This window comes from Phaethon aethereus, assembly GCF_964289735.1.
Source record: "Phaethon aethereus genome assembly, chromosome: 1".
In the NCBI taxonomy this organism is placed as follows: domain Eukaryota; kingdom Metazoa; phylum Chordata; class Aves; order Phaethontiformes; family Phaethontidae; genus Phaethon; species Phaethon aethereus.
In genome coordinates this window covers 126,156,363-126,178,234 of record NC_138575.1, presented here as the reverse complement: position 1 = coordinate 126,178,234, position 21,872 = coordinate 126,156,363, and the positions used below count along the sequence as shown (strand labels likewise).

At 39.7% G+C, this 21,872-nt stretch overlaps 1 protein-coding gene across 1 annotated transcript in view; it reads right to left on the bottom strand.

Moving 5' to 3' along the window:
• Nucleotides 1–14,428, bottom strand: part of RPGR (retinitis pigmentosa GTPase regulator) — a gene marked incomplete at both ends in the record, with an annotated part of 43,883 nt that extends 29,455 nt beyond the window's left edge. The window contains 5 exons of the mRNA XM_082005104.1: nucleotides 711–869; nucleotides 2,454–2,516; nucleotides 5,050–5,142; nucleotides 12,059–12,184; nucleotides 14,353–14,428. Of these exons, the coding sequence (XP_081861230.1) occupies nucleotides 711–869; nucleotides 2,454–2,516; nucleotides 5,050–5,142; nucleotides 12,059–12,184; nucleotides 14,353–14,428 (517 nt within the window). The remainder of the gene's footprint in view (nucleotides 1–710; nucleotides 870–2,453; nucleotides 2,517–5,049; nucleotides 5,143–12,058; nucleotides 12,185–14,352) is intronic.
• Nucleotides 14,429–21,872: the final 7,444 nt, after the last annotated feature.

Here is a 21,872-nt window from a genome sequence, read left to right as displayed (position 1 = left end):
ACTCTTACGCTCTCTGTCACATTCTGAGATGACAGCCTCAGTAACTTATCCTAAACATGTACAGGAACAGCTGCTTTACAGCAAAACTTGAGAAATTACATTATAAGGTAATAAAGGACCACCCATCCAATGGTTGAAGGCATTATAACTGTGTGGACTTCAAAATGTCGCAATTATATAATTCTGCCATCAGAGAAATAGGTCATAGGCATAAGAATTAGTAATGACTCTCAGAAGAGAATTCTCTCTCAGAATTAGTAATGACACAGCTGTGTAGCCTGTACCAGTAGACCAAAATAGTTGCAGTAAGATGTGGAATTAGAGAAACTTAAGTTTTCATAGGATTAGTGTTTTATATCTGGCTTCCCTGGAAATGGACTGAAGATTTTTCCCATTTTGAGGGTAAAAAGTCTCTCCTTTGCAAGTATTCCTACTAACCTAGCAGAGGTTGAGCTCCCATTGCAGGCTATTGCTCACGGAAAAGGTCTATTTTCACAAAAACTGTAGGAAGTTAATGAGACTGCCACCACTTACCAGATTGTGTTGAAATACGCAATTTGCCATCAAAAAATGACTGTGGTTACTAGCGAAAGAAGACAGGGAGGCATAGAAAATACACCCACATATGCAAACAGAATGCTGGAATAAACGTTTCCCCAGAACAACAGGTTGGACACATATAAATAGATTTTATTAGCAGTTGCTCTTACCAGTTACTGCTGCTGAGGTGTATGATCCAGCCGCTAGCTGTTTGATCTTGTGCTGGTTGGTAAAAAAACTAATTAAATGAAATGTGGTCCTTTCCTCTGTGTCACCTAATCCCAACTGACCTTCACTGTTACCTCCAGCAGCATACACATTTCCTTTTTCTGCATACAGAAAAGCACATGTAATGCACAGAATGAAGACATTCTCATTAGTGGTAAAAAGTCAGAGAAACCGAGCAAGTCATTTAATTTTCAGTGGTAAACCACTACAGAAAAGTTCGGGTCTACTGCCCTAAAATATCCTCAAGTTGACATTATCAGTTTCTGTTGTAGCTAGCAAGGAGGCTTTCCTGCACACGCTTGGATCACAACTTTCTAAAGGCCTTACATGTACTTAGACTGACCGCGTTTCCCACCATTCTGGAGACTGATCTAGAAAGCAAAATATAATTTGAAGTTCTGCAAGAGTTCTGAGAAAATGACTACTCGTAGCCCTGGCAGCCCAAAGAAGCTCCTTCCCCCAAAAATGTGTATTTTAAGACAAAGGAGGAGGAAAATGGTGAATGATGTCACAGACAAGAAAATTGAAGTTGTATTAGTATGTAAATTAAAGAGATGCATAACTTGATAGGTTTGAGTACTGTGAATTAAATACATTTTTGCTTAGATTTTTATTAGAAATATTTTAATCATTTTAATAGTTAAATCACTTTTGATTTAATTAACTAGGTCTTTATTTTTTTTTAGAATCTTAAAATGGAATTTAAAGCTGATGACTGGTATCTTCAACTTAAGAGAACTTCAAGATTTATATTTTCAGTTTTAGTACGTTTCACATCTAAAGTGCTCATCTATGATGAGAAAGGTAAGGCCCATTAATAACACAAATCCAGACACAAATGTGATAAGCAACTGACATGCAATGTATAAATGGTCCTTGCTATATAAATGCCAACAAATTATCTAGCCAGCATGTACAATAAAAGTGACTAATATTTACCTGTGAAATCTTGCATACTCATCTGTTATTAAAATGTTCTGTGTTATTCTAATGGTCTTATTTACAGTGCTCAGGGTCTCCACATAAATAAACCTCCTAATAATCACACAATCCTCTTTATAACATTACTACAAGCTAAAGAATTGCAACCACAAAGGCGGCTATTCCATTACATAAATTTTAGAAGCATGACAAGAATTTGCATCAAATCTCTGTATACTGTCTCTAAAAATTTATTTTCTAGTTTAAACTTACAGTTTCTTTATTTATAGCTTAATAAAGCAACTTGTCATTGAAATAGCAGGCTACCTTGTCTAACAAACTGCAACAAAATTTGAAGACTTGAAAACATTCAGTTCTACTATATTTACTCAAATATATAACTTCACACTAATAAAGATAAATTACTTGTCAAAGGTAAATTTGAGTACAGATATATAAAAAATACTAATATACCTTTACAGGGCTTAAATGAAATATTGATAATTGTTAACTACACCTCAAATGCCAGCACGAAATTTTTTCATCTGTCTATTGCTAGCAAACACCTATATAACATTATTTTATAAATGCATTGGCTCAGAATAAATCACGCATTAAAGAAATGGATATCAAAGCCCCAAGTTTTAACAGTCCCATTTTCATTTATTTTTCCTTCTTAACACTCCTGGGGTTCTGAATGCAATTTTGCATGAAAGCAAAGGAAGAAATCTGTATTTAATATGTATATAACATACGTTACATACCTGTGTAAACTAAAGTGTGGTTTCTTCCACAAACAGCAAGTTTTGTTTTTTCTGGTTTTAAAGCTATGAATTAAAGCCAAAGGGGGTGAAAAGTTATAAACAAGCTGATCGCTGGTTCAACACAAAATGTTCTATGTTCTAGAGGAAGCTTTCATTTTTTTCGTATTTTTACCAACAGAATGATTACAAGATTCGTTGCCCATTTGAACTTAGAACACAACTTCTTAAATCAGGATTCCCTCAAGACAAGAAAACAGAGACCTTAGAAACTTATAGCTCACACTCAGGTTAACTTGATGATGGCTACTTCACCCCAGTGACACATTCCCCAGAACTTACCATTTATGGGATATGCCTCAAAGACTATATCAAGCTGCAGGACAAAATGCATGCTTCAAGCTGTCTTCAGTTTTCATTAAGAGTACAATTCTTAACTCCCTCTTATGCTTTTCCCACTATCTTAAATCTTTAAAATTATACCGTTCTTTTGTCTTATCATCCCTATCTTCCTTTGTCATGCACAGCTACCTTTTTTGCTAGACTTTTGCTCTGCACTGCCCTCTTATTGATCCCTAACTCAATTGCTAAGGACAGTCCTATCCGGACTACTGCCTAAAATTTTTGCATATACCATCCTGTCTCAACTTCAGCTCACTTACCACCCACCCACTGCATGTACTTCTCTGCAGTCTGGTCACTGTGAAAGACTGGGAATGTATGCAAGAGGAGTCAAGAGTTATTTTGGTGGGAAAGAGCGTATACAGGGGTGCCTTTTCTGCCATGGCAAGTGCACTCCATTTCAGAAACAGAGGGGAAAAAATCTCACTGACTTTTCCATCCTCTCTCCAATTATTGATCGTTGCCAACAATTTATCTTCTCTCAGCCATGTCCATGTGCCCTATACAATGCCCTTAAAACAGCACTCTTTTTACATAATAAATCTTTAATTGCTTTTACACTGCACTAGTCCATGGCAAAGCCAACAACTATCATCCCTTTCACAAACCCCTTTTCAGTCCTTCCAAATCAACTTTCATCAGCTCCATAACATTCAGATTGAAGTCCCTTCTACCTTCTACCAAGTCACCAAATAAATCTATCTACTTAAGCATCAACTTCCTCTGGTCTATCACACAGACACAAACATAAATTGTCCAAATTCAGGTTCCTGCCTATCCTGTCTGACACCTACTACTACCAGCAGGCTGGAACCATAACACTTCCAATGTTGGCTTCTTCCTACAATCTTAACTGGCTGCTTTATATCCCAAAACTCTGCCTCCAACTTCAGAGATTATCTTAATCAGCTCTTCAGAAGCCTGTGCTCCCTAACCTTCCTCCCACTTAGGCTATTTCATGAGCCATGCTACATCTACATCGTTGCTGGCAATGTTACATAACCAATTTCATTAGTCAAGTCCCAGAACATATTTTCTCATAAAACATGCAACCATAACCATTTGGCCCCAAGCAGAAACTGAAACATGTCCTTGCAACCCCATTCCCAAAGCCAAGTGGTGACTGAAAGCTAGTGAGAAAAGCACCAGGACTTCCTCCTGCTGCCTACTGCCAAGAGAAGATACCCCCCTTGTGATTTTTTTCAATGGTTGCCAGATCTGGTTTGAATTGCTGTCATCTTCTCTTCGTGTTTTATTCTCCATTGCAATTTGACAGTAAAAAAAAAACTTTACACTCAATCCATTTAAGCCAAGGTAAGAATCAATCACATGGCTGACAGAAGATGTGAACCCAAGAGTAGCTGCTTTTCTCCCTCTGAAGTGAAATAGAGAGGAGCAGATAAAGGACAGTAGAATAAACTAAATCACGAAAAAAAGTTTGAACAAGCAGGATAATTTGTTTTTAACAATAAGCTAACAGATCAATCTGCTGGCAGAAAGGATGAGGATAAACTCTTAATGGTGAAAAGAAATGTGTTAATGGGATAGATCTGACTTGACATAAGGGGACAGGGAAAAAGTATTGACTTAGTTTTGTTTGACAAAGGAAAACTGGTTAGGAAAGATCAAGAAGATAACAGTGCAATGAAAACATATTTCACAAGACATGAAAGAATATCGGCATTTATTTTACTGCTTCATACAAATATATTAACATTTATGTCCCCTTGGGCACTTCTTATACTTGCTAAAAATATAGCAGTACTTGTAGAAAGTTCCCCATAGATTTTTTCATTTATAAAGGTGCTAAGACAAAAGTGATACAAAGGTTACAGAATGCTGTTGGAACTCTGATTTCTAACACACAGACAACACTGAAGAGACCAAGCATGTGATTAATGTCTTTGCAGTCACAATGAAGATGTAGTTTGTCAGGAAAGGCAAAGATTACATAAAATAAGAGCCCTCAAAAAAGACAGTAATCTTCCGATGCAAAAGGACCCAGAATCTGGAACTGATGGAAAACTAGTCAGGGATCCTTTTAAGCTATCTTTACAAGTTTGTTTAGTAATATGCTATACACGATGAGTAAAGAAGGCAGAATCAGTTATTTTGGAGCTGCATCTTATAAAGTACCTTTTCAAAAGGGTCTCCTTTCAAAAAGACAAAAAAAAAAAAAAAGAAAAATTAAACAAACCTTTAACACATGTTGGTTTGCTGACAGTGTTCTTTGATCCTAGTCCTAACTGGCCCCAGTTGTTACTTCCGAACATGTACAGTTTACCATTCCCTGAAAAAAAATGCACAGTGAGAATCCATACAAGTGTTTGAATACCTCATGCAAGACAAGATGGTCATTCACACACTATGCCATTTATTACTTTCTTTTTGATGTAAGTTTTAAGATTAGGCAATTCAATACTTAAGTGTAAACAATAATTAATGTCCTTGTGATTTTTCAGTACAGGAGTAGTAACTGCATTGTTTAAGTAAGAAATTCCCAGCCAGAACAAGGGACAAAAAACCAGAACAAACACCCACTTCTTTAATTACAGCACAGATAAAGGGCTCTTCAGAGAACAAAATATTGTACCTTTGGACAGACCCTGCGGTTCAGAAACTACAGTACCTATAGGCCTATTTATAAAACAATGGCACATTTAACTGGCCACCCACTCTTTCACCCCAAAGATAGGAATGAATAATGCAGCTATAGAATTAAAACAAACACAAATTTGTATCATTCAGCCTGTTTTATTGTTTAGGGGGGGCTATTTCTTTTACTGCTAAATGTCTTCTCTTAAAATGATTTACAAATTTGCACTTGTACAGAACATAGTTTCTGACAAATTTTCAAATGTGTTCACAAATTGTATTAATAATATATACAACAAATTGTATTAATTTGTTACTCTGCATGTAAAGAAAGAATGCATAAAACCACCATGCAGTCAGGGAGTTTTGTAAAGCTATATGCAGACATTACATTACAAAACTTCAACAGAAGCAATCCTAAAATCGTATTTCAGAAACTGGTATGACATGTAACTGAACTTGCAGGTTTGACCATTACAAACAGTGAATTGTTGTAATTCTGAATAACCAGTGTTTTTTTAAGAAGATGGTATATGAACAGATGAAACTTCTGTCATCAGGCATGCAAATTTGACAGCCAAAACTAACTACTGACAATACCTTCAAATGAATTAAGTTAATTTCATTTCTTTTCATTCTTTAAACTATTACCTTTTGTAAAGCTGTGAAGCTCACACCCAAAGATAAAATCCTTGTTCCAAGAGAAATCTTTGCAAAACAATAGAAACTGATTTGACCAAAAAAACACACTGTTTTACAACTGTTAAAAGGAGTTTGGTTACTTTTGATGAATGTCTGCAGAGCTTTGTGAGTTACACTCCATCACAAGGATGTCATGTAAATAAACTCTATCACCCTAGCCATCAACAATTATCACTAGTGCAATGCATAACAGCAATTCCACATAGTAATGCCAAAATATTATGTCTGTTTGTACTTCAGTAGTGTAGGTCCTTAGTGAAGGTTCTGAATGTGATTTATGGAGGCTTCAAAATATGATATTGAAATGTTTAAAATATAACAAAAATTCTTACTCTATTAAAAAAAATCCATTTATTTTTTAAAATATAACCACATAGTTAAAACAAACAAATAAACCACCAACAGCTGACAATAAGTAGTATCTAAAGTGCCAATCAAATTGTTGGATTTGACAGTTTTTGGAACATGGGGCTATGTGTCAATGTTATGCCTTTCCAAGAAAGTTGGAAGGGAAAGGGGAAGAAAGTCTGAGGTCAAATGTATGATCACAGTGTTTTACTAATAGCATTTATATCACCATCCCGATTTTGATAATACAATCACATCAAAACACATGCACAGCTCTATCATTGAAAGCAAAACACACCTTAACAGAAAGAATTTTTATTAGCAAATGGCATCCTATATTGGTATATGCTTCCTTGTGTCCTTGGTTTATACTTTTTAACTGCCTTTATAAGACAGCAGTACTCCTGTGGGAATATGATGCCAAGCTGCCGTAATTCAATTTAAGCACATTCTCTTTTATCCATTCAAAATTCCAACAGGCCAAGCTTTTCATCCTGTAATCTGCTGTTTCTTATACCAGTCTTTAAATTCTAAGGCATTGCTTTATAAGTCAAGGAGCTTAATAGATGAGAGGAATTTTTTTACTTTCTTTTACAACTGAGTGACAGCCTTTTATAATTTCAGGCTTCCAACTCTTAGCAATGTAACAGAAAAAAATAGAAAAGTGGGAAGCAGGTAATTCAGTGAATGAAGACTAATAGGCACTACAGATGAACCTAAACAAATGGCTGTAATGAAGCAACATTTATAGGTCTGTACAGCAAATCAGGTTTTGGAACAAACATGATGCAATCTAAGCCGGCCAGGAAACATGACAATTATGTATGCAAAAGGCCCTATTTTCATAATTGGAGATATCTGAGATTATGTCTGTTTTATCTGAAGATGTAAGAAAAGACATTGAAGACATTTTGAAAAAAAGATTTGAAGACATTTTGAAAAAAAGATTTGAAGACATTTTGAAACAGCCATCATCATTGAGATATCTCCAGCTATCACCGCAGATACATTGAAGTGAGAACTAATTCAACAGCAGACAAATAGGCAAGGATCATATTTCAAAACTCCGCAAACTCAGATCGTTCTTGGGTTTTTGCTTCCACTTTGGTGCTGATACAGAGATTGTGGCCCTCTGCCATCTGGAATGGCTGGCAGAAGACAGGTCCGGCAGAGTAAGATTATGACTGTGCAGCAGAAGGGAAACAACAGGATATAAAGAAATGGACCACTCAGATGGTTTTGGAGATTAAAACAGATTTCCAACACCAATCTCCACCTTCATCCTGAGGCAAGACTGGAGTATTTCTCCAAAGTATGTATACATTGGCTTACCAACAGCAGGTGTTTCACCAACATTAATTCAGGACCATTAGGGAAGCCACAAGATGCTTACATCTTTAGGAATAGAGGTTTTGTGAGAGACTTCAGGACGAGAGTGTCTCCTAACCAGTACATTTCTCATATGAATAGCTGCTATCACAACTGTGATTCCTGGGAACTCTGTCATGTGTTCCCTTGGTTCATGAAGCACTACTAACAGCATTCATTCAGCAGCTGGGAAATACCAGCTGAAATCCTCAACATACTTCATGATAATAGCAGGCAGCCAAGTATTCCTATCCTCTATGTTTAAAGGTATGTTTTACATATTCCCCTCCTTGCTTTCTAAATTATATAATCTAGGGAAATAAAATGGGGAGACAATGTATGGACTTTGAGCATTTATTACAAGATTCTATTGAGAAGTTACATCTGAAGAAAACGTAAAAGGTAGTATTTTGGAAACAGGATCATATGCCAGGCACCATGTTTTTTTTTTTAATTTATTTGTGCTGTTTTGTGAATAAACTATGTTAACGGTTCATTTAAAATTTGTATACAATTCAAATACATCTCACCAAAATGGGAATGACATCAGGTTTTTTAGGCAAGTCACTACATTCTCAAAATAAAAGTTGAGAATATTGCATTTATTGAGCAGTAAGAACAGTCACGCTTAGGACACTTAGCATCACACAAACAAAAATGGCACGGTATGTTGCTGGCTTCAGCAACATACCAAAGATCAACACAAACATGTACTAGTCCTTCTCATTTTCCCCTTACAGTTGATGCAAAAGATATTGTGCCATGTTTCGATGGCCTGCTGGTAGGCAGAAACAATAGAAGGAATCTGGTGCCCAAAGACCTGGAGAGATTCCAAGGTCTCTTTGGTGTAAATTGTTGAATGTTTAATGCCTTACAAAACTGAAAATTATGAGCATACTATCTTGTTGTGGTTCCACATGCACCTCTTTTCACTCCTACTTCTACACTTGTTACTTCTTTCTTTTCTTCTACTCTCTTGCATTGGCGACTTAAATTCTTTCCAGAGCTCTGAGTTCAGAAAATGTGTCTTCCATCATCACCATTTTCCCCCTTGTGAACAGGATCAGTTCTTTGATCAAACGTGGGCAAGCTGCCTAGGATACTCTAATCAAGACAAATAAACAGTAAGACAGCTGTTAACTTTAAGAGTTTTGTAGAAAAGAAAATTAATAGAAAGGTATTGGGAGAAGATTCTCAAAAATATGCGTAGTATCACTTACTTCACAGCAGCTCCCAACAGGATGAATAAATTGCTTTCCAAAGCCTGCAGTTATAGAAGATGTAGGGAGTGGGCTGTCAGTATTCTTGGGCCAAAAAAATATAGAAATGGGGCAAGAAACATTATTAAACATATTACAAGTGATGCTGGAAGATATACTGCACATGACTGCATTAAAGAACTAATGAAGACAACTGCTTAAACAAATCCTGCTTGAACATTTTAATGAAGATTGTGCTAAAGGTAGAGAGCAAATGAATAAAGAAAAACAAATTTCAATCCCAAACTCCGAAACTGGAGAAGGAAACGTTTCTCTGACTAGCTCAGCAAGCCAACTCAAGTCAGCAAGTAACTACTACTTTCTTTTCCAACATCAGCCACAGAATGTAAATAACATTTTGGACTCTAACTCCTGACCTAGAAAGCCAAGGAACAGAGTGTTTTATATTTACTTCACACTTTTCTTCCTAAAAGTCATGTGGGAATATTGATGCTGGATTAGATGAAAGATGTATTTGAAAATTTCTAAGTATTTTGTTTGAATGCCAAATATTAGTTCCTCTACATTTTCTTCATTTGTATTCAGTAAAGATTCAGTGCTAGATGTTGCTGTCTCTCCTGCCCACAACCAGCTTTAAGTAATGTTTTGTATCAGTTTTGGTGATTGTTTTACTTATGATTGTTAAGACATGTTAGTGTAAAATTGATATATTTCTACTAGATTTGAATCTACTTCATATTCCCACTGTCCCCTACATACACAGGTCCCACTGCCTCTTCTAGGGGGTGGAAAAAAAAGGAAGGGGAAATTTTGTGACCTGTAAATAAAGAATGAAAATAAAATGAAGCATGCATTAACACACACCTGCTTGAGGTATTTTTCCTTCCTCGGTGATGTTTGTTTTTTATCTCTTCCAGGCCAAGTTCAGCTGGATTTCAAGAAGTTCCTGGTTTCCCACAAGGTCTGTACCCTTCTCAGTAAACTCACTATCGGCATGCACTTCTGGAGCTTTTATTCCAGGTGTTACTGCAGTTCAATGTCATTCACCAAGGGCTGTAATTCCACTGTATCATCCAACTCCATCTAACAGCAGAAATGTGAGGCGCACATGGGCATGCACAGGTGTGAAGAACAAATGAGGGACAAAGGTTTTCTGTTTCCCTTCACTTTTTTTGTATGACTCTTGCAGTTTCTCTACCTTTGCTCATTGTTGATCAATATTTTACTCTCACTTTTGCCTCTACTTTACAATGTCCCAAAAAACCTTTTGGTACGAAAGAAATTTTGTACTCCTGTTTCTATAGTTCCTTCTCCTCAAAAGCTTTGAGACAATAAAGATCTGATTATCTAGAAGTTTCCCTGGTGATGTATTTGCATACCACAACAGCAAAGGCCAGCTACAGAGACAGTCTTTTTTGAAACATGCTGCATGTATTAAAATTACAAGCAGAAGGGGAGATAGCAGAGAAACGGTGCTGCATACAAACCTATGCAAGTTGACTTCTTCAAAAGCTTTACCTAGGTGGCCACTATTACAGTGACATGGGAATTAGGGGATCGTTGCTGATTAGGGTAACACTGCTGGCACAGACACATGCTGGGGGAACTCAAGGAGGCAATTTAAATTGACTAGTCTAAACTGAGAATTATACTAGTGTTATTTCAAACTGGGTGTGGGCATACAAAACGATATATAAAAAAAAAAATTTCATAAGGAAAATTTCACTGTGCTCCAGATTACATTCCAATTAATTTTATCTGTGCTCCAGATTACATTCCGATTAATTTTCACTGTGCTCCAGATTACATTCCGATTAATTTTATCTGTGCTCCAGATTACATTCCGATTAATTTTATCTGTGCTCCAGATTACATTCCGATTAATTTTCACTGTGCTCCAGATTACATTCCGATTAATTTTATGCAACAAGCAATTTAATAGAACTGGTTCAATCCAAGAAAAAAAGTCAATTTTTGTTCAAAATAAACTATTCATGGATAATTCATCTTCTATGAAGTCAGGCTTGAAAAATTAATTGTATAATTTCACCTCAAGATGTTCTGCAGTCCGTGAAATATGTACTCTTTTTTTATCATGCCTGGAATAGTTCATTCTAGAAATCCAGCATCTGCAGCTTTGTGTGGGGACATAGCAAGAAATCCTCAAGAAATTATTTAATGAGCAATGACCAGCTGGGCATTGATGAAGCATAAATACATTCCAATAAAAAAAGTCCTGAAAATACACATATAAATTTCATAACAGCAAAGTCTTATTATCTATCAGCAGTTGATTTTCAATACAATTGACACATAGGCTCATCAACAGAAGAGTAGTCCCTTCCACGTAAAATAAGTTGAACAAATTCTTCAATGAGTATTGTTTCCATCATTTCAAAGAACTGAAAATAAACATTAACACTGCTCACTGTATTGTATCTGAGCTTCTTTGAATGCTTTTGCAATTTATTTCTGATTTTAGTGGAATTTTCTGAAGTTTTTTGAGGTGCTCTTTCAACGGTTATTTTCAGTTGACAGTTAACAGTAATTCAAATCTTCATTTCAGAGACACAATTTTATCTGTTGTTTCAGGCAGATTCCTAGTGAACTTCTTGACTGTGTTCAACAGATACCATTTACTTCCATGATACAAACCCCTGTATTTAAGATTGCCTACTAAACACTGTCAGACTCACAAGAAACATTCAAGCTGAATAAAGTCATGCTTACTTTAAATCCTGTGTCATACATTCAGTTATTACAGATTCCCTCATGACAGTTCTTGGGCATGCCTTGTGAAAACCTTCAGTGACCTCATACTAACTTCAAAGGCATCTGATAGTTCCCACAGAACAGTCCTCTCTTCTCTCCACAACCTCATTTGATATATTACCTCAGGATTCAAATAAGAATAACTTTCCAGGCTGTCCAAATATATAACCTTTTATAATATACTCAATTTCCAATACTGACCTGTAACAATAGCGGTATGTTCATCTCCACATGATATAAGTACAGGCTTGTCATTTTTGAACCAGAACTTGCTAGGAATATCTTCTGCAAATTTGCTTTTTCCAAATGTGAAAACAGCACCTGATTCTAACACACAAAAAGATAACGTCAATTTTAGTGAAAACAGCTTTTGCCTCATAAATTTCGAAATAGTAATTTCCTATTAATTAAATTGCACATTTTAGTTTCCTGTCTTTTTCTTTCTATAAAAAATGGCTAAAGCATTTTCTTCTATTCTGTTTAACCAAGACTACTTCATTTTTAGGCTCACATTTTAGTCCTTCCGATTCTTCTTAGCCTCCACGAATTTCCTAATAGAATAGATATCATTGCTGGTATACTGTGTTCTGAGGATACAATAATTTATTTTGAAGTACACTAATGTACTTTATCACTACCCTCTAAGAAAAACTACTATATGTGTAAAGGAAAGAATAAAGAACTCTGAATGGACTGCCCCCAGAAAGTAAAATAAAAAGCTCATCCTGAAAGCACGTTGAGACAAAGAATTCTCACTTACGTTTATACTTGAATTCAAACAGGTTTTCCAAATCGGATTAGAGAGGGAGAGAGCGAGAGACACACACACACACTGTAAAGAGGTGACAGGCTCCAAACTGACCACTCTTCCTCACCCATCTGAAAGGATACACGTGCTCTAAAAAAGGCCCTCTAAAAATCAAAGATCTCAGCCTTCAAAACGTGGGTTGGCACAATTGTCTTTGATCATAAGACCATGATCTAAAAAACCCAAACAAAAACATCCCCCCAAAAGTCCCAACAGTTCTTCTGCTCTTATAATCTGTCTTGTTTTCTCAATTCTTCCCACTTTCAAAAGTGTCAGCAATGTTGTTTTAAAACAGAATGTTAACTATTCATTCACCTTTTGGTTAAGCATGTGGCTTGACACAGGAAGTATTAATGCTACAGGAAAATAAATGAACTTACAAGTTAATTAACTTGCCAAAAGCCATACAGACAAATGTGGCAAAGCACAATTAGACCTCCTATTTCAAAAAGTCAAATCTTCTGCTTTAAGCATAGAATCATTTTTTATAAAAGAAAACAAAAAAAAAATCAAACTTTTTCCTTACAGACTTTTTGTTAACATGTAAGCTATGATAACACAAATACACACAGTAACACTAGACTGCATCTGTAAAATGGTGTATAATTTGATAGTAACATTGAAATATCCTTGTGTATTTACTTTCAATAAAAACAATCAATAGTCTGCAACCAGCTCCAAAACCCAAAGTGCTCTCTTAAAACTGTAAATTTGACATTAATTTTGAAATTATTCTTTAATACAAGTTTCCCATATTTGCAAATGGCGTGTTATTTGACGCATCAGGTTCAGCAGACACGTATAAAAATGCATTTGCTACCTCTCTAGATGTGTTTCACTTGCACTGTTTTATTAAAAACAAGCCTTATGTAGACAAATTCAAGCCTTTTAAAGAAAGGGTGGAATTCTTCCTCATTTTATATAGACACACCTAAACCACAGACATGCTAAAAGGAATCTGAAAATTCTTATTTTATCTCCAGCCAGACAGCCATGCTACATCTTTGAACATGCTTACAGTGATCTCTTTAGCACTCATGCCAAAGTAGAGCTCCCTGGGTTCCTTTATCTTTCAGAAGTGTTAACATGCAAATATACATATATTTTTAATTCAATGCATACAAAAAGCAGCCATTTTAATCCACAAACATCCTTCGGATCCCATTCATTTCACAACTGACACCTAAGACATCAGTTTGGAAGTTAAATCCTACGAATTCATAAAATTGAATCCCACAGAACATAAACAAGTTTTTTTTCTGTCCCGGCACCGAGGAAATGTTTAAAAATTACCGTAGGTCAAACGACGGACCAAAACTCGTTTATTAACTGAAAAAAATCTGCCTGCTTAACACTGCACCTCTATACTATGCCTGTGACGACAGCAAGGTTGCCCCCGTCTAATCTCTGACGTCAGCATACGTACTTCTTCCCAGACGCCGGAAGACAGCGGCCCGAGCCGGCACTCGCAGGCCGGAGGGAGCCGGGGGCGGCCGCGAAGTGCAGAGCGGGGCGACCAGAGGCCGCAGCTGCATGCCGGGGCGGGGAGTCGGCCGGTGAGCCGCCGGTGATGGCGCCGAGCGCCGCCGCGGGTGGGGGAACCGGGCAGAGACCGCCACAGGCGGACGAGGTCCCCCCCGCCCCGGCCCGCAGCTCCCTCCCCTGTGAGAGACCGGGCACTACTCACCGGGCACCGGCAGCTCGTCCTCTTCGGCAGGCTCAGCCATGGCAGCTGGCGGCGGGCGGCCGCCCCCGCGCCCCATGCAGAGCGGCGCCGGGCCGCCGGAAGTAAACAGAGGCCTTGCCACGGGCAACGGCCATAGAGAGCGGCACAGCCCGCCGCGGAGGCCAGCCGCCGGGAAGAGGCCAGGCCTGGCGGCTGGCGGTGGGGCGCGGCGAGCGCCCCCTGGCGGCTGGCGGTGGGGCAGTCACCGGGGGCCTGCTGTTGCCGCCCCGCCATCTTCAGCTTCCCCTAAGCTGGAGGTGATGTGTCGGTGGCTCCCCGTCTTAGGGGGAGCGCAAAACGGCCACCGCACGCCAGGCAGGGGCTCACCGGTGCTGAAAGGAGGGAACAATCACCTCCCTTGAAGGCCCCTTGCGTGTCTCATCTCCAGTAGAGCTTTGCTTTCCTGGCACCGTCCCTACATGCCTAGGTATCATTTCTGTGTCCCTCCTCTGTAGCCTGTCCCTGCCTCTGGCTCCCAAAGCAGCCATCTCACACGGGGGCTCAGGTTTGAGCTCGCTGCTTAGCCAAGCCAGGCTGCTGGTATGTCTGCTTGCTTTGCTGAGTGAGTGGAGAGGCTGCCTTGCCTCAGCCGGGTGAACAGAATGTAACTCAGAAACTTCATTTTGTTGCCACTGGGATTCTGCGGTTCAAAAAGATAAGTTTCCTCTGTTTGATGGTCGCTCCTTCACCAGGATGCCAGTGTAAAGTCTTCTGATCAAGTGCACAAGAAGACGTTCAGTCACCCAGCCAGTGACACTTAGGTGATGGCTGTTGTGCAGACCCCACTGGAATAAGTCCAGGGGCTTGTAGCCTTTTAACCACATTTTATATGCAGTCCAAAACTCCTAGTGGAGCTTTTCCCTCCCCAAAAAAGTCTATGGTCATTTATGGACTTCCATTTTTGTGCTATTCCTGTGTGTTTCACATACACTAGGTCATCCCTTGCCAAAAGATAAAGGTCTTCCTTTCAGGATGATGTGCTGGAATAGAGGCTGCAGCTGGCAGCCTGGACAATCAATTTTTGTTTTATGCAAAGTTTAATGAATATAGTTGTTGGTGCGTAAGATGAGTTATCCATATCAGGATACAGAAAGAACGTTTGTTTTCAACAAAAGGCCACGTTTTCAAAAGGGAACATGAAGTGTTTGTCATTTGAAGCAGGGATTTAATCTCTTTGAACCCCAGTACCCCTCTGAAGCTTTCTGCCTTAACTGCTTCTCCTAAGTCTGGAGCAAGGGGATATCTAGCAAAAGTTGTTCCAAATAAAACTGAACAAACATTGTTCCACAAAGTGATGCCTGAGATTATAATTACCCACATACTGTGGTTGCCAAGAATATAAATGGGTCATGAAACGATTAGGAAGATTCATGGGAAGAAGGTGTCTGCAGCAGGGTTTTGGTTTCTATGACTGTGGGATCCTATTTGAGGATCAGCATCTGGTTGGGAGAGATGGGAGCCAGCTCACAAAGTGGTATAAATGTATCTCTGCTGGTAGGATGGCTGGTCTGGTAAGGAGGTCATTGAATAAGGAAAGGACAGAGTTACCAGCAGCGACTGCGAGTCACCAGACACTGAGCTCCTGGAAGTCTTCATTGACCACCACTGAGTGCAGAATGGATGGGAAAGGCTGTTTATAGAGTGGGCATTTGGTTTTGGTTTTGGATGACCACTGCGTGCAGACAAAACAGAAGTCGTGCTGGCAGGGGTCCGGTTACACTAGGTTGTCCCAGTTGTCCAAGCAAGACACATATCACTGCAAGATGCAGCTATGGGCATGGCGGGGTGCAGCAGGCTGGGAGCTGCTCCCCTTTGGAAGTGCCCCAGCTGCTGAAACCCCACTCTGCAAGAGAGGCACTGAGGTCTGGCCCTTCCTTGGGGCCGGAGGTCAGGGAGCGGATGAGCTGTGAAATGATATTGACCTCCCAAGGTGTTTCTTTTGGGTTGAAAGGAAGCAGCATGGGCACTCTTGGTGCACCACCCCACAGCCACTGCTGTATAAGTGCTTTTCTTACCTTTCCCTACCCTGACTACTGCTTTCCCTCAAGAAAGGAGGTATCAAGGGTCAGTCTCCTGCCTGTTCAGGGAGGAGAGAGGCCTTATGTTCATATTAGATGACTATATCAATAACATTCCTTTATCTCAATCTACTTTTCTCTTACACTACATTATTCTTTTTTCACCAGTATGTGTCAACCTAGGTACTGCTACAACTCCATTTTCAATACCAAGCCCCAGAATACAGAAATATGCCAAAACAATTCAAGGCTGATTCCAACATTGAAGCATTTTATGGTGTTGAGATGAGTAAGTTTTTCACATGGTAACACATTGAGCCCTGGCAGCCCGAGGGCAGCTAGCAGGAGCAGGTGGTGGCTCCGGGGCTCCACACTGAGAGATGCTGCTGTCACCCCAAATGTAAGAGAAGTGTGTCGCACCAACAGCAATGCCGACACTGGTCCCAGTCCACCTCTCCTCCCGCGCCTGGCGCTGCTGCTCGCTCACAGGAGCTTACAAGGGAATTGGTCCATGTGGGAACTGGGGTCGAGCAGTCCCTGTACAGGGGTGAGCTGACGCAGGGGCACCGGCACTGTCCTCTCCCTGCGGGGCTGCAGGATGAGTCTGGGGGCTTTGGCACCTCGACCACCTTTCTTTTCCCCTCCGTCTTTTCTCCTGGGTACCACTAGTGACACATGCTCAGTCCCCAGGGGCTGGGCTTGAAGGCCATGGGAGTCATTTGCCAGAGAAGGGCAACCAAAAGGGAAAACATGACTTGGCTTTCTTCTCTATGTGCAAGCTCTTCTGGCTCTTTCATTCCTTTCCCATTCATTTCTGTTGTGTTTTGCTTCTGCCTGACATTTTCCCTGGCAACTGCTGCATTTTCCAAGCATCTCAGGGTTGGTTTGGCGAGAGGGGTCCTGAACAATCCCGCCAAGAGCTATCACCTTGCATGACTTCTTCACAGCAGTCTCTCTTTCTGGGGAAGTCAAACTTTTTTTTCTATGTGTTTTAATTATATGATCCTCACACTGCAATTTCAACATAGCGCTTTCTCTGACAGATATGCCGTCACCTTGATTTACACAAGTACCCTGCTTCTTACACAGGGGAGGAAATGAGAAAGTAATGGTCATGTTTCAGAACCACCTCATCTACAGTGCAGGTGGCATAAAATCTTATCTGACAATTATATTTGAAGGTAGAAATTTAAATGAAATCACTTTAATATTTAGCAATTGACCAACATCAGATTACACAGCAAGCAATTTAACGTAAGGAGGTATGCAGGCCACAGTATTTAAGTTTCTGGGCCTCACTGCAGGCTGTTTAATGCTACCATAGCACAGTTGAAAACTTGGTCCAAAAAAACCACAGGAAATGATACATTTTTTAATGTGGCCTTTCTCATTTCTTGTCAGGGCCCTGAGGGCACAAATAAGCCTTAATGGCCCTGCCCAGCCCCACACCTGTGGGCCCAGGGCCTTCATTTCAGCTCAGCACGGGGCCATCAGTCCCTGCCCAGGCCATGCTAGGGCCAGGGAGCGCCCACGGTCCCGGTCCTGTCCCCAGGGGAGCCACCCTGCTTGTGCTGCACCCACACAAATCTTCTTTTGCCTTTTTCTACTAGCACATGCTCCTGTACAAATATTTAACAAACGGGAAATTGCTGCGAAATGTTATGGACACAGGTATGATATGATGGGCCCACAGAGAAGAGCATGAACCGCGAGTGGTGCAATGGGCCCTGTGAGAAATCTCTTATCTGTAGAGTTTGGCCAAGGTAAAGCTTCAGTGTCAGCCCCCGCCAGGCCCAGCCCTGTCTGGGACAACCAAAGCGAAGACTTTGGTTCTTGGTTTTCCTTCGTTTGCACAGCAGCACAGCTCGCTCTCTGCTTCATACGCCTGTGTTTTTCTTAACTTTATTTCTGCGATTGAGAGAAGTCTAACACGAACAGAAGATGCTGTTTAACCTGAGGAACTTCTGCAGTATTGCAAAACTAACAGGGACCAGAAAGCAGCTGCTGCGACAGTTTTGGTAAGCTTATCCTTTAGTTTTGTTTGGTGTTCAGTGACATTTAGTCAGAAACCTGGAGACAAAAGCAGCTGAATCCTGTGAAGGAGTGAGTGTTTCAGAGAAAGGTCCCTTTTTTCCTGCATTTTAAAGCGCCCTTTTGCCTCCCAAGACAGCAAACTCTGCGTCTGCAGGAGACTAGAGGATTTAATCTTCTAATGTTTCTGAAATGCTGTTAATTCTTTCTGTGGGATTTAGCAGCAAAGTCAAGAAGGAATGTTTCTTCTTGAGGTCAGTGTATGTTGCAGGTACTGTAATCCATAAATAACTATCTGAATAAAGTACAGGAAATTCTTATGCATTTAGATAATTTTCATGGCCAGTACTGGGTGGGAAATTCTCTCCTTGAAGCTGCAAGGTAAAATCTCTTCTTCTGTATTTTTTTGTCTCTATATACACTGGAGGTGTGCAGGAAGAGCATGATGTGATACGAGGGTCAAAATTAACTGTGTAGTCCTGGCTTTGTGACCTGTCTTTGGATTCTTTCTTCAGCTGTGTAGACACACCTGTCCCCCATGCCTTCAGAAAAGCACCTGTATGACAGTATTTCAGTAAGCTGCTTCTCATGTTTGTCACATCTCCAGAATCAGGTTAAAATCAAAGACTTGAAACTTAATTCCACATCTTCCTATTTTTTCATGTCAGTGTCAATAAGACTGGCATTAACAGTGTTATGTAACAAATGATTAGTGCTAGAAAACAATGTACGGGAATTTCACATTCACAGGAATCCTAATACGCAATAAGTCATTTTTATTTATTGCTTCTATATTACAACAGATGAAAAACAAATGTTTTCCAAGTTCTGTGATTTATTTCCTACGGTTTTAAAGTGGTCCTGAAGCCTGGGTGATAATTCTTTAATGGATTTTGGATTTTCACTGCTGGAAATCAGTAGGAACTTTCTCTGGTTAGCAGAGATGATAGAAAAGCAAGTTTGGAAAACAACTGCAATAAAGCTTGTTTTCCAATAAAGTCATCCAATTTGTTAAGCTCCCCACATAATGGTGTTTGTTATTTTTAGGGTTTTTTTTAACATTGTATCATAAGGTTGGCCTAAGCTATCACCACTGTCTATGAGCATTACAAGTTAAGCACACTGTGGTTGATACTGCAGGATAAGCTAATATGTATCAGTCTGTGCTAATAGTCTGAAGTAATAGCTGTCCCTGCTTAGAAAGGAGTAAGCCAACTGCTTGACCTTGCAATTCTGCCTGTTACATTTTAACTTTCGTATATTGTCTCATGTTCCTTCTGGAATTTATTTGGCCACTTCTGCCTCTCTTTCAGAGGATGTGGACAACAGGGAAGGGAACACATTTCTTGAAGGTCATAGCAATAAAACAGAATCATCATGGGAACAGAGAGGTCAGGAGCAGACCTCTAGTCCAACTTTCTGCTTGTAGCCTGACAACAGCATATGAGGCCAGCTATGTCTTTGCTTAGCCACATCTTGAAAATCTCCGAGGATGGTACTTCCAAATCCTCTCTAGGTAGCCAATTTTAGTGTTTCACAATCTACCAGTGCAGAAATTAATGGTGGATATTTCTCAGTCCACTTCTCAATCATGCCAAGTGATTAAACAAGACCAATGAATAGAAGTTCTGGCTTGGCGGGTTGATATTAGGTAATCTCTAACTCCCTGGAAGGAATTGTAGGCTGCAATTAGAAACTTGAGGAGCAGCACCAAAGCTGCTGTGGAAACAGTGCAGCACAGGATTGTAGAGTGACCAAGCAGCAAGCAGTTGTATAGATTTTAAAACAGGACAAGTATTTTGTTCCCCCAAACTGGACAGAGTAGCAAATTCCTATTCTGAAAAATAATAATAATAATAAAGTCACAGTTATGAAACTAATTTCTGTACTAACTGTATTTTACTAATGATTGTAATGCTATGAAAATTAGTCTTTATGGCTTGGAAATGTGCATTATTATTTTAAACGGTACTGCCACAAATATTTAGTACTTAAGTCACAGATACAGTTTAGATTGTATTTCGCTTAAGAATCAGTTTTCAGAGACAGTCTAAGAAAATACACAGGCAACATTACTCTAAACTTAGAAAACAAGAAATCTACTCCTTTATCTGCACAGTGCTACAGAAAATCCAGCCTTCCTGTAGTTTGGGGGCCTGCGCAGAGACCGGACTCTGACAGTGCACATTGGTGGGAATCTTTGTGGTGCTTTGTGCTTAGCTTAGCAGTGGAGCCTCTGGCAGTCTGCATAATCTCTGGAGCACATTTCCCTGATATATGACAGCATATATTGAGTTCCAGCAATATTAATCTACCGGGCTTCTGCATGGATTACTTCTCCATATATTCTCTGTGTTTCTGCTTTTACACATAATCCTTTTCACTGTGAAAAAAATCTTCTTAGTAATGATGGTGGTATAATGTGCATCTAAAGCACCTTTAAGGTGTCTAGAAGGAAAACACACAGCATTAAGATATCTTCAGGTAAAGAAAAAATTCTGCTACATTATTTGAAAAGTTATGCAGTTTGTGCTGTGATGTCAAATGGACAGTAATAATGTATGGTACCATTCCCTTAAGAGCTCTCTTCCTCCAGTTTCAGTTGCAGCCTATGCCACAAAATTCTACAGAAAAAGATTTTCTCTTCAGATTTAACTAACATAACACCAAAATCTTCAGAAGCCATAATGGGCCTATCCACTGCCAAGGCTTTTATTCATTGGAAAAGTTCTAATTTTTTTTCCCCTGAATATTCCTAGCTGTGGGCTCCAGGACGTGGTAGCTGGCAGGTGCTGTAACTGAGCCTGGCCTCAAAGGTGAGCTAAAGGGAAGCCTGCTTGGAAATACAAAAGCAACAGCTGCACTCAGTGCATTGGTTTGCATTGCTTTGGTCTCCATTCCATCAGATCAGTCTAGAAATGCTGCCTTTAATTAAAAAGACATGTTTGGCTTGTACCCATCCAAACCTTAGCAAGAGTACAGTGCGGGCTGTGTTTTGCTAAGGAGGGCTGTAGATACAGTGCCAGAGAAGGGGCTAAGCTCCTTCTGTCCCTTATTAATCTTAAGCCTGTGGAAACATGGGCTTGGACGTGAATTTCATTAAGACACCTCATCTAAACTAGAGGAAATTTGATCATGCAACTTCTGTTGGTGATTATCAGCAACCAATTTCATGTGATTCTGAAGTCGTAAATCTGGCTGGAGGCCAGAATACACTGAATAAATACACTGCACATGCCCAGAAGGTCTCTTGTGTGGTAGGAGAAGGACCAGAGCACATGGCTATTTTGTTGGGGTTTTTTACCCTCTTCCCCAGTGGCATCAAGAGACTTCATACACATTTATAGAAATGACACCATTTGTGTTGGTGAGGGTGAAACATGACAAGCGTCTACTCATCCACAAAGCACAAAGGAGGAAGAAAGAGCACCA